Source organism: Channa argus, chromosome 19, assembly GCF_033026475.1.
Source record: "Channa argus isolate prfri chromosome 19, Channa argus male v1.0, whole genome shotgun sequence".
In the NCBI taxonomy this organism is placed as follows: domain Eukaryota; kingdom Metazoa; phylum Chordata; class Actinopteri; order Anabantiformes; family Channidae; genus Channa; species Channa argus.
Window position 1 is genome coordinate 16,669,321 of NC_090215.1, and position 14,281 is coordinate 16,683,601.

Genomic DNA, 14,281 nt, shown 5'->3' on the forward strand with positions numbered 1-14,281 from the left:
AGCAGCAATTGTAAATATTGTTTGTGTATTCCAGTATGGAGTAGAGTCAAAATGTCTGGTATGGTGTTTCCTTGCAGCCTCTTTAGTTAAAAAATACTAATGGAATAAAGTTTAATTTAAAAATGATCCTCCATGGAGTATGTCCAAAAGCCAAGCTTTATATAAACCCAGTGCTTGTGCTAACTTTAATGTCATAAAAACACAAACTCTGGCACTTTAGAGTCCCCAAAGGCTTTATGTAAGCACAATAACACACCCACTGCCAAAATATGACTCTCAAACTGGATGCACCACAGAGCATACACAAATCATTTTGCGCTAGACTGCTTTAGATAATTAGCTCTTGCTGTAGGTCAAACAAGAGATATTCAACATATAACATATAAAATCAGAAAGTTGTGGATTATTTTATTAGAATGATGTGGTTGGCAAAAGAGGACCAAAGAGCAACAGTATGGGATTAAATTGTTAAGTGTATACAAGGAAAACTCAACACAAATGTGTGTGAGTGTAGTGTAATGGGGTTGGGTGTGGGTGGTCAGTGCACACAGTAAAAGGAACTGATCCCCTTTTACAGTGAAGGTCACGGTCCCACTTGGTATCGATCACATGTCAGAATTCTCGCTCAATTCTGCAAAATAAGTTATAGTAAAGAGCAAAATAACAAACTTGCATTGTTGTTTCATACTTAAGTTTTGCAGTACATATGACTACAGAACCATAATTGCACATTTAACTTTTTTATCTACCTAGTTTCAAATATTTAGCAATTCTCCAACTATTCACGACTTAATGAATGACAGTGAGAACTGGGGATGACAGTATATTGATGTGCTTTGATCAGGATTGACTATGTAAGAATTGGCTCATTTGTCTGCGCTGTGGGAGGACGGAGATCATTGAAGCACAGACAAATACGCTGATCCAGGTTACAAGCAATGAGTAGATCCATTTCATTCTTGGTTTTAAATGTCTGTATGAGGGGTTGTTGAAATTGCAATTGATTTGGAAAAATGACCAAGTTATTGTTTAAAATATTTTGCGGATGGGCTTTACTTCGGGAAATGATCAACTTTTCACTAATTACCCACAGTGAACATTCGATCTGTGGTGGTAAATTACTCCAAACGAATTTAGAGTGCCACAGTATATTTAGCACTTTATAAGATAATTACAGCATAATATTAAAATCAGATTTATATCCTAAGACAGCATGTCACATCGGTTCATGAACATTTAGCTAAAAAGAGGATACTTCCCAAGTATCCTATAGCAACATTTATTTTGAAATTGTTTCCTGTTTTGGGCCTTCAATGAGCTTCCTCACCAAAACAGACCTGCTGACAAAAGGAAAACTAAACTGTTGATTTGTTGCTACCAAAACTTTCAGAAACTTAACCTGTTTATTTGCTTTATGGTTGCATATGTGGTCAGAGCTTTAAGAAGGGTAATATACTATTTATCAGATTACTTTAATGTCTTTCAATTGGCCCTATATTAGAACATGGCAAAAAAATGTTAATTATGGTTTGAATGTCAAAGTATAATCAGAGTTGGCAGCTATGGCCTGTGGAGATGAAACATCATACTAATGGAGCACTTAGTGAAATGAAAATGCCAAAATAAAACATCAGATATTAGTCATCTGTCAATGAAGCAGCATGACCACATCAGTTTCTAAATATAAAAAACTAAAACCGAGAGCTGAAAACCAGCAGCCGTCAAAAGAACAGAAGGAGCTGAATTTCAGCCTTTTGTTATCACAGTTTCTTTGGAAACTGCTACCAGCTAAAGGGGAGAAAAATGACTTTCAGCCATTTAATGTGTCTGTCTCCATCTGAGTAGAGAATGGGATGGTGCTGCCTCAGGAATCATTCTGTCACAACAAGGCTCACATGCTACTTTTAATGTTTTGACATGAAATAGTGACAGCCATCCAATCTGCCCATGCCCAGCTTTAACTGGTCATCATCTCTTGCTCGTTCCCTTTTTTCTTTCGTGTTTTTTTTTTTTTTTTTTTTCTCCTCATGCAAAACACCTTTAGCATAACAGAGTGAAAGTGAGCACCGGTGGGAGGCAGTAGCTGAGGAGAGGTGGGGTCTTTTAATGGCAATGGATGCATTTTTATATGAAAGCCGACACTCGCTGCCACATGGGAAGGACAGCTTTTTGCAGGGAGGTAATGGTAACTCCTCCCAGTGCTCCCTGAGCTTGGCCAAGTGTAAATTACATCCAGCTCGGCCAATGCACAGTCAAGACCTGAGCTGGCTGGTGCTTGCCTCCCACCTCCTTTCCCTTCCCTCCTCATCGCCAGTTAGATCCTGAGAGAGATACCCATCTTGCCATCCCACAAAGGCGCAAATGAGACGGGGGAGAGTATATCTACATGTAATGATGCTACAGTATCTTTCATTTCAGAAAGACCTCATTCTCTGCTTTAGCAGTGCATCATCAGCTTCAGCTCAGAAACTCTTCGGGAGCTGAAAGGGACAAGGAAGCAGTGTATTAAGGGAGAGCAGGGAAGACACACAGTAACCCTCCAGATCCTCCTAAGTCAGATTGAAATTGTCAGAACAGCTTGGGCGGAAGGCAGAGCAAATGGCTGGCAGACTGTGTTTCACTGCCTGTCAGGTCAGGATACATTATTCCATGGCCATACTGTTTCTCATTAGCCCTCTGATGTGATGCTCTGCCATCCTGCCTGTGTTGCACAGCAAAGCCCTAAGTTGGGCTGAGCTGGGACTGTGGCCTTGGCACTAAGAAAAAGCTGACATAAGACAGGTGGCAACCAGAAGACCCCCTGGTATGAAAACTATATAGGTTTTTTTTTAGCATAACACTCCCTTCTGTGCCATTAAAAAAGTTAGGTTTGGAAAAAAACACAAAAAAACAAAACCACATCATTACAGCAGCATTAGTTATTTGTGGCCTCTTCTGTGAAATAAGTAGTGTTCTAATCTAAGGTCATAGCGAAGGATTGGATTGAACAAAGTCTCATACATTAATTGATCGATGGTATTTTTGTTTCCTTTAACAATAACCACAATTTTTCTTGTGCTGTCCCCCATCCCCCATTCCCACTTTTTATTCACCTCTTAAAAACGAGCACAAAAATCAAATCAAAATCGAGTTTGATAACCAAGTGGCATCACACGGCGACAATTCCGATTGATTATTTTTGCCTTAATTTGTTTCTGTCTTGACGGGAGAAGGCGGCTGCGTCTCAAAAAGTAGCAGTAACAATGCAAACTCCAAACTAAGCCTCCCCAGCAGCGTCAACAACAAGCTGCAAAGAGACAAACACAAAGCGGGCAAGCTAATCCAGGGATCACATTATGAGTCACAAATGTGTGTCCGATCTCCACAGCCAGACGGAAAGAGCCAACTTTGGCACTGCCATAATGTTGCCTCTCTCCTGCTGCACTTTCTGCTTCTCCCTTCTCCCCTTTCATTTCATAGTGGGGGGGGCTGCAGTTATTGCATGTGACATGCTCGGGAGAGAGAAAGAAAGGGGGGGGAAACTGAATTACTTCGCAAAGCAGAATGCCGTGGGAGCAGGATGAGCTGGATCTCCTCATGCTCAATAATAGTGGAATTATTTAAAGTGGCGGCGGGATATTTCTGAATCTATATTTAGATTGGGGGAGTGATACGTCTCACCCTCGCAGCCGCAGATCATGTGGGATTCGCATAGGAGACATGGCAATGCATCAGGGTGGGGATCAATCAAGCGTGCTGCACGGAGCCGTGCAGAAACGTGTTATTTTCACACGGCTGGGCTGAGATGTTCTATTAAAACGAGATCAGTCGTGTTCACGCTGATCATTTCTGTGTAGAAGTACGGAATAATTTAACATTCAAAGCAATTTAAACTGTAATCTCCAAACAAAGCAGGATTTAAAGAGGAATCTACAAAGTCAAGTTCCCTTTGTGCCTTTCTACAGGCCATCTATTTTTAGCACTTGCTGCCACCACCACTACACCAGCAGGATAAAGGCATATCATCTACTAATTCTTTCATTCACTAAACAATAATCTGACTCCCCAGCTTGCCGTCACTCTGCAAATTTAAAATATTATTACCTTCCTTGTTGCAGCAAATTGCATCGATTAGGCGGCTTTAAATCAGTTTGCTTTAATTACATTAAAACTGCATCGCTTCGCTAAGCATCATTGCAACTAAATTGCAATTGCACATTGCTCCAAGCACCCAAGAGGAAGACATAAAAGTGAACTCCTGTAAATCAGGGGTATAAGGGTGTTGGACAGAGTCTGGTCACAATGTCTATTTTTATCTGACGCAAAAAAACACTGACACTAGTCAAGCTATTATCTCCACATTTCAGCTCTGTTATTCTCTCTCTTACTGGGTACAAGTAATGGAGAAACAAAAGCATTTAGCAGAGGTAGCCATTTTCTCTGGCCAAGAGGTGTTTATTCATTATTACTATAAAGAAAATCTATTGTTATATGAAACCAATCAGAAAAAGAATCCCAAAAGTGAACATAGGCGTCATCTACCTGCTTAACTTTGGGCCTTTCTTTAATATCGTTAGTGCCGCTAATGGAAAAGGTGTGTTCATACTGCAGTAAACGTGACGCAGCGTGAAAGCCTGGTCAACAGATGGCAATGTTGACAGTGTGCTGGGTCCAATGGCCAACTCTGTGTACACTTAGCGGGTGTCACCAATAAGCCCTGGGTTGTTTGTCTCTTTTATCACTTGCACACCTTGACTGTAAAAACTCCATGCAGCTGTCAAAAAAAAAAAAAAAAAAAAAAATACAAAGAGTATGATTTATGAACTGAGTTTTACACTATTTGACAGGGCAAACAATCCTGCTCCGTGCCACTGCTGCAGCTATGAAAGTTTAATCCGATTCAGTTTTGGGTGAAAACAGCGATATTGTGAAATGAAGGTAAAACTGAATGACAATCTTCAATAAAGCAGAAAGATTTTTGTCTTCAGCTCAAAGGAGTATGGCAGAAGACACAGGCTTACCGGAAAGTAAAGGAGCACAGCACCACACAGGATGGCCTCCAGTAGCACAAGACCTGACGCACGGATACTCTGTCAAAAAGCATCACAACAAAAAGAACATTCAAATTTATATATGGTTATACATAATTATATACATAATCGGATCAATAAACCTGCATTCATTTTTGTTCAGGCTGTATCACAAATAAAACACCGACTGCATTCAGCAAATATGGAGCCTTGTCTCTGGCTATCAGACAAAATTTCACTGTCTTTTTAGCTTTTCGGGCTTCTTGAGAGAAATATTTGGATTTTTGAAGGCGACATTTTATGCTGGCTCGTTGCGACCTCTGCCTTTCCGCTGTTTGGTGCAGGAAGGAAAGCTCACAGTGCTGCTGAAACACCGATGAGAACCAAAAGTGTGAAAGAAAATATCGAAGCTATGGGCCTTACAACCAAAACAATGAGCCAAAAGCCACGTGTGAGGATGCAAAGATCAGGGGAGCTGCAAAACTGAATAGCAGCCCTGCAGGTTTCTGAGCCAGGACACAATACTCATCTATTGTCAGTTGACACAGAAACATTTGATCCTTTAATAATGTAAAGATTTTAATCAGAGCAGCTTTAATTTACATGTTTACAATTTACACGACTCATATGTAAAACATCACAAATATAGTCTCGTCTCTAAAGAGAGTTGCAATGATCAATTTTGTATTTACGTTCTTGGTTTGTAGAATTTAAATGGCAAGAAACGTTGTTATGTGATGTTATGATGGAATTATATTTATATACTCTGCAAAATGTGCAAAATCTTTTTTTTTTTCATTATCAGATTTTTTCAAAATATTTCAGGGTGATTTAAAATGGGTTATGAGAACCAAGTTAAATCATCAAGGACTTTTTATAGAAGGGTTCACCATTTTAGGCACTTTATGTGAACCCTTGTAAAAGGTATTTAACAACCTCCTCTAATTGACACAATGCCTGAGGGGGGCTTTCAAAAAGCAGAAGACAGCTGTGTCACCCATTTAAAAATACTTTCATAAAAGCATCACAAAACACTAACTACAGCAACAAATATCGGCTACTCAATGTTTATATTGTGTAAAATATTAAAACCATGTAACCCGAGCTCATATGTTTCTGAAAATCAAGCATTTTAATGTCTTGGGAACCAAGCTCTTAAACTCATTATCGTCTAAGCAAATTTTTTTCCTTAAGTTTCCAGTGTGTGAGATTGGCAAATAAAGACGTTCTCTTGTCTGGAATATGAAAAAACGGTCGCATGTCTAATGCTCCGGACAAAGCTTTAATTTAGAGGTTTAATTTTCTAAATTCTGTATAATGCAATTTTATTCTACAGGCGACAGAACAAATTCCCCTAAAACTTAAAATGGTTAACTTAAAGATCTTCATAATACAATAATAAAAAGATTTTAAATCTCGGCCGATTCCCCTTGACAATGCCTGCACATGGGCTCGTGGATCACTCACATACTGTATCAATTAAATTATGCATCAATGCATAAATGCATCAAACTCATTACGCCGGCAGGAAACGTGCAATATGAGCATATTTGAAAACCTACCTTATTCCTGCGAAAATGGTAGACAAGCACCATGCTAATAAAGACGATCAGCATGCAGAGGCACTGGAAAGAGAGCATAGCCATGTGAAGAGCGCCGTCCTCATGTGTCACGCAGCGGGTGTCGTCTTTACAGTAGGCACAGCCCTGCTGGCATGGCAGGCAGTCGCTGGAAGAGCCCTCGTCTGTATTGGGGCCACTGCCTGGAGCTTTTCCCGTTCTCCCCATCCCTGTGAAAAACCGCAAAATATGGCAAACATAAGGTGTTTAATTGCAAATCTTCAAAACAATAAATCTCCTTAATTGATGGTTAAACAGTTAAAATGTCTACTGTAAGCTATTGTTTCGTCCGAAAAAAGTCCAACAGTCCAATATCATTAAAGACGTTGACAGTATTTTTTAAATATCAGACACCTACTTTTACATGTTCAGTTGAATTATCAAGAGGAATGCAAACGTATGCACTAATTTCACTTTTATTATTTTATAATAACATTGTTTAATACACTCCTTCTGTGATGAGCTTGACATGCTGCTCTCCAACTTCCCCTGAACATGACACTCCTCTCATCATCTTGGGAGACCTGAACCTGGACCTCAGAAACATTTGTACTAGCATTCTTTGTTTTACTCTTTTTACCATTTCAGTGTAAGTGGATTAAAACATTTTTTACTGAACTGTACCTCTCAGAAACACCTGTTGCTTTTTTGGCAAATGTAAAGGTCACCATGGCCATCTGCCACCAGAAAGACTAATCAAAGTTAAGACTGTAAAGTAAATCCTCCCAAAGGTAAACTAAGGTAAAAACCGTGGGGAAAACAAGAAGCTAGTGGACTCGTTATTGGTTTGTGTAGTAATCTAGTGAGGGATGCGCGTATGGTTGGGTAGATAACGAATGGCTTTATTGGAAACAGCCATTGTCTCAGAGATTTGTTGGGATTTTGCCTTTAAAAAGAAACTGGCCTATTTTTTAAAGCTATGACTCTGCACATCACTGATCTCTTCAAAAGGACTACTTATCGTCGCAATGACTCATATGCTTTAGCTCATTTTCACTTTTTTCTTTTTTTTTTTTGCTCTGGCATTTGACTGACAGTAAGAGGAAGCTCAGCCACAGTAACTTTTCTTTCATATTTTTATGCAAGATCCACAGTGGAAGATCACTGGGAGAAAAAAAGAAAGAGAATTGCACTGGTTTGCTTAGCAAAACAGTGTCAAGGATGTTCCCTTGTGGATTAACAGACTCGTTATTGGCCCCAAGGTGGGCTAAACCGCAACACCATGCCTCGCTAACAGGCTTGCCTCTGCTTTCTATTATTGTGGTCTTGAAAACACACAAACACTGCTTACATGCAGAGTTACACACATGAACATGGGAGTTTCTGTACACTTGCTGCAGCACAGCCATCCAGCTCTGTTAGAAAGAAACTCAAGGCCTCATGTTGCACCTAAAGGAGAATATTTCAGGGTAAAAAAAATGACCACAATAAGAATTCAAATTTGAACAAAGCGAAGACAAAGAGGAATTTGGTGGAACATGCTTTGCAAGGTGTGAGTGGAATCAGACAGTAGATGGAGTGAAAAGAAAGTGACAGAGGGCAGCTGAAACCACTGAGCTTCTGTGTCTCTTTTAATTAACTCCTGGCAGAGAGAATAAACGGGAAAAAGTAACCACCACTAAAGTTATATTTCCCACCTGGAACCTGATTAGCCTCCCACAGGCACGCGGGCTACTTCAGTTTTCAGACAGAGCAGTAACGCGGGCCACAAAGGGAGGATGTTGTAAAATGTATTATATGTGATGAAGATGTGGTTATTTTGCTAAAGTTGAGGGTCATTACAATCATCAGACATTATAAAGCAATATATCGCTTTATACATTGGCAGCTTGAACACAACTTTGTTTTTCCCCGTATCTTCTCTACGACGCAATAGTGTCCCTGACAAATATTCCCAAATACATTTATTTTATCCTCAATATACATTAGGAAGCATGTGTCACTGATAGTAACATAACTGCAGTATACATAATCTAACCTTATAATGCCCAGACCTCCTTATACTTGCTCTGCAAAAACTCTACAGCGACTCTCCATATCAATTTCTAACTCCAACTTTTTAAATATAATTTTTGCGAAAACAGTTTAAAAAACATACCTTCAAGTTTGAGATTTTTCTGGTGCTTTCAATATCTTAGACTTTATTCAATTCAATTCAACTTTATTTATATCGCGCCAATTCACAACAAAGTCATCTCAAGGCACTTTACAGAATAAAGTCAAGAGTATCAAGACTATTTATCGCTGTTTACTTAGAAAAACTGAAAAAAAAAAGATTTTGCAAAATATCACTAAACAAAATCATATCTTTTTTTAACATGTCGTAGGCTGAGGGAGCCTCAAATTAATTGTACAAACTTCAAAGTGTCAAAGCTCCACACACCTTCACATAAAGGTAGTGAGATGCTGTAGGTAGATCCAGGTGAACATGTTTAATTTATCAAGACTCTCTCGGGGGAAAATTGTCCTTTTTGCGAAAAGGTAATTAGGAATATTTTTCATTTCATCACAAAAACAAGTGAGTATTTTTTGTGCAACTTACGTGTAAAACCATTGACAGCTACTCTGTTGGGGTGGTAGAATCCTTTCTTGCAGTGGCACTTGTACTTGTCTAAAACAAAGCCGTGGCCATGGATCGGCAAACACTGAAAAGAAGGAAACATAAACATCATCCACAAAGAAAAGATTTTTGGTGATAAACAGTTCACATTCAACAGGATCATTGGGAGAAAGACTGATAAGACACAAGCAATAAAGCAATTAAATGTGTCTGTGCTAAAGCAAAAGCACAGCCTGCAGCTTAAGATCAGTGAACAGAATGTGGGATCAAATGTCTTATTCCAGGAACAATTCTTTCAAGTTGAGAGATTCTAACTGTGCCTCCTCGCCGCTAACATTAAATTAGCAAAGCCTCCTCCATTTGATTGAAAGTCTGATAGGAAACAGACCGAGGGCTGCTGAGAAAAACACGAGGGATGTCAGCGGGCATCCTTGGCAGACTTTATGTGCTGTTTGCCAAATTACACGATATAATTAATATCTAAATTAAGAACAGATTTTTTTTGCAAGATTCAAGGAGAACCATTAATTCTATTTCCTTTGGGGATAAGATTCCATCATGTCCTCTGTGTGCACACATTTGGGTCATTGACACCAACCTCAAATCTTTTTTTCTGTCTCGCTCTATTTCTCACAAACAACATACCTTCTTTTTTTTTTTTCACACAATGTGAACGTGTTCTAAGCTGAGCCGATAATGACTATTGGGTCCCAAGAAACAACAAGGAGCCCGGAATAGCAACGGCACTTCAGCAGACACTTGACATGTTATGGAGTGTTTGTGACCTGACTGTGAGATCTAGAGGCAAGACCCGAGGCAGCGTCTAAATGAAGCACCAGTCACTGTGATGCTCCTCACAGCGGACTGGACTCTGCACGTCTGCAGGGCCGACTATTTGTGACCCTCTTTCAAGGTCTTTGGTGAGACCTGAATGCATTTTTCAATCTGAGAGCAAAGGCCCCATGAGTCAAAACCTCGGTGAGGCTGACCACAGTTAGAAAGCACAGGGTACAGGTAATTAACAGGACACTAGTTCAACTAATGTCTTTAAATAAACTCAAGTGAGGAGACAATTTAAAGTGGCAGAGATTTAAAAAACCCTGTAGACATCAGCTCTACAGACGATTGCAGAATCTTAGATGGTGCAGATGTACTGTACACGAACACAATACTCAAGTTAAAGCACTTAAAGAGTCCTCCACTACAAGTACACGTCAATCTGAGTGAGTTACTGATGAATACAAACAGTATTTTTAAACTTTTGAATAGTGCTGTTGGTTACATAAATAAGGTTTCGGCGGAAAATCGAGACTTCTATGTGTAATTTACGTACTGTACAGATAAAAGGACAGAGTCGATAACCAACACGAACATCAATTCAAATCAGAAACTGAACATTTAGTTAGTAGAAATAATAACTTAAAAAAATAATTTATAAGTCGCTGGGTCTTTTTCTGAATACATACTTATATAGTAAGTATTATATTCAAAAAATGTAATCATCAAAATCTAAATAAACTGAAATAGGCTCCATCATTACCATCTGGGCCATTCTGATATTTCCTGTCAATACTTTTTTACTTTTACTTAAGTAACATTTTAAATGTAGAAATGTATTTGTAACCGACATTATTCTACTGTGTGGTTTTGAGACTTTTACTTTGTAAATGATAGTACTTCCTCCATCAGCGCACTGTGTATTTGTGTATAAATCTGTGATTGTGCCCTGAGAAACTGCAGCAGACACCTTTGCATGTGAGCCACTCTGAATCACATAAGGCAACTGTGCGCAGCACATGAATTAACTGAGTGAGTCAGTGAAGTGCTCGCCGCTTCCGAAAAGGTTTGAATTACATGTCAACACCTTGTGTGTGCAAAAGAATGTACATTTTACCAGGGGACATTGGACGAATGTGTGAGACAGATGGTCGTTTGGTGCCTTCCATTTTGATTTAGGCTGAGTTGTGTATTTCTAAATAAAAAGCTACCTGGATTTTAACAAGCACTGTGGTGCAACATGGTTCGATTTCGTCTTTGATTCCCCAACAGCTGTCTCCTCAGGACAGGAGGAGCGTGCTGCATCTACTGCCTGCCACTGTTAATATGCCAGCCTCCACCAGCAGAAACAGCCAGAGACAGGTGTGCATGTGTGTGTGACAGGGAGAGCCATGAATAGCTCACTCCTGCCTGCTGCAGTGATTGATGTAGGGGCTCAGATGTGGAGTTTGCTGGATGGGGAAGCAGCCCAGACAGTGCGGCCTTCCTCCCAGCTACCTGTCCTCAGTTACATATAAGCTCAGCGACAGCAGTCCAGCCAGGAGTCAGTCCAATCTCAACATTAAGCCATTAGGACCAGGTCTGTAAATGTCTCCACACAGGGGGTGGAGAACCTTGGGCCATTTTATTGTGGGTTTGTTTTATAATGATTGATTGATTGCTGATGATTTTGTTGGAGGATGAGATTATTATCTGTCATGATGTGGCCCTCAGCTTCACTTCCTGATTTGTAGCCCCTTTTCCCACATCTGCTTCCATAGTTAATTCCACCAGCTTTCAGTCATTATCAACTAATTGTCTTCACCTGTTCCTCTATCTATTAACACTCTGCTCTCCCCTCACTTCCCTGCCAGATTCTCAGGAAGGACCACCCTGCTTTCTGGTTTACCCGAGCCATGTTATTTGAAGTCCTGACTTTTCTTATTTTCTCTAGAGTCTTTTTCAGTTACCAATTTCCCCTCTGTATTTATATTTAGTATTGCCAGCTTTCTTGCCTGTGTCTCCCTAGTTTATATATTTACAGCAAGTTTTATTCTATACTTCAGTTTTTTCTAGCCCTTGTTTATGTATTAATGCTCATATCCATATCCATCCTTAAATTCATCAGCTCCCCCCTTCTTAAGTCCCTCAGTCTGTGTCTCTGTGTCTGCGTAAACTTTTCGTCTTGGCATGTGCCTGAGTTAGTCTTAGTTAGTCTTTCCTTGTCCTGTCTTATATTAATGTAATTCCATGGCCACACTCCCTCTCATTTGTCACTTAGGGCCCCTTTATACTTTCTACACAAAACCTGACAATTATGTAATGTTAAGCTTTTGTGCATTAAAGCAATGTTTCCAATACGTTTTATTTTTTAACATCTCTGTTTTGTTTTGTTTTTTTGTTTGTTTTTTTGAGAAATTACTTTTCTTTTGATGAGAAACCCTTAATGGCGTAGATCCATTAGTCAATGAAATTAGGACACAGCAAAACTGCAAATCAACAGAAGTAGACACAGGAAGCCCGGGAGGATAAAGTGGTAGAACATGGAGCATGGTGCCCTACCAGAATCCAATCACCTGCCTTAGGTGTTATCAGCACCTTAGGTATGGGCCCCTATAGGCACCTGCTCACCATACCAATGGGCTCAGCAGGCCATTATCATGCAGTATTACGCTCCACAATGTCATCTGGTTTTGGCACAAAATATACACACTCAGAGCTATGTAATGGGACACAAACTGGTGTCCCTCATCTAAAATTCAGTTGTTTTGTCCCAAACCCAGTCCCCTGCCTGCATAGACTTTGTTTTCTCTAAATGGCACCACCAAATGCCCCTCTGAAGCCGGTGAAATTGACCACAGCTGCTAAAACATGTCTCCCTCATAATACCTCCACCAACAGGTTGAGCTGATCTATATGGGCTGATAATAACCGACAACTCACCATTGTTTGTTTAGTGGTCATAGTTAACCTTTGTAATTAATTTAGAAATGCAATGTCATAGTCTGCATGAGTACTGTCAGATATACAATACTGTATATACATCTACACATTTTTTAATATTATAAAACAACATGCTGTTGTAGTAGAAGCACAAACAGTGGCCAGAAGCCTGTTATATTAATTATGTATATGTTTAGTAATTATGCTAGTTGATGTACTGTTGATAACGAAGATCTCAGTAAGAGAACAAATGAATAATGAAAATGAGTCCTGTCACATTACCCTCAGTAAGTAAATATGATCTATCTCATTTGTTCTTTATGAGAGTCGCAGAGATGTGTTTGTACATTATGTCTCCGACACCCCAGGTTTCCCCCCACCGGCACAGCTCCTCGTCATAACACCCCAGCTGTGGCAGCTGTCAATCACACACACTGTGACATACTAATTGCCATGGCGACATGTGATCGCGAGCGAGAGCCTTTTTATCAGAGTGCGTCACACGCTGTCAGACCAGCATGGTCTGCCTGCAACAGAGTACTTATAACAGGCTGCAGGACTCAGGGCTGTTTGTAATATTTTACTTATTATTGCTGTGTGGACTGAAAAAAGAAATGTATATTAAACTTAAATAAAAGCAGAAGAATTCATTTTATTCCAGCACTGAATTGAAGGGACCTGGGCTTCATAGCTATAGTGGCAAAAGTATGTGAATACCCCAGTACTGTTCTTCACGTCTGGTCTGGACCTGGTATTGATGGCAATTAAATTTCACTTGAGTAAACATTAATGTTATAGCAGAAACTTATATTTTAGGCCAGTGGTTCCACACATTTTTCTTTGCAGTTTGAACATATGTATAAAAAAAGTTTAACCAGAGTGATTTCATCCGTTTAGCTTGTTACATTCGAATACGTTCTATGGGAATAAATATTTCATTTCACTGCACTTTTATACATTAGTGTGCATCCAACTTTGTAGCTGGAATGTGAGAGAGGCTTTAAACACTTAGCATTTTTAAAACATCTTAGGAATGAACTGGAAGCCCAACTACAAGACAAGGGTCTGTTTGTGATAACTACTTACACGTTTCACAAATACCCTGCCACATAAACGCTACTAGATGCAGACAGACGTCCAGAGTCCTACAGTCTTCTCACATGCTCATACATGAGTCACACTTACTTTATGGCATTTGTGTTCATGAGTTGCATGAATCATCATTAGTACAAGATAAAATGAAGTTGCAGCTCTGCTAATGTTTCATTTACTGCTGCAGTGTCACATCACATCATGTCACGTGCAGCCACTGCTGTCAGTAAAGAGCATTTCAAATTTCAAAAGCCATAACTCGAGTTTTGTAGCTCATTGTTGCCTTGAAAACTTTGGCATCA

General features: G+C 39.6%; 1 protein-coding gene across 2 annotated transcripts in view; it reads right to left on the reverse strand.

The window, feature by feature from the left end:
* gpr158a (G protein-coupled receptor 158a) overlaps nucleotides 1-14,281 on the reverse strand; it is a 55,170-nt gene that overhangs the window by 21,582 nt on the left and 19,307 nt on the right. For both annotated transcript variants that reach the window (XM_067486754.1, XM_067486755.1), the window contains exons 3-5: nucleotides 9,171-9,273; nucleotides 6,572-6,798; nucleotides 5,001-5,069 (exon numbers count right to left, since the gene is read on the reverse strand). In XM_067486754.1, the coding sequence (XP_067342855.1) occupies nucleotides 5,001-5,069; nucleotides 6,572-6,798; nucleotides 9,171-9,273 (399 nt within the window). The remainder of the gene's footprint in view (nucleotides 1-5,000; nucleotides 5,070-6,571; nucleotides 6,799-9,170; nucleotides 9,274-14,281) is intronic.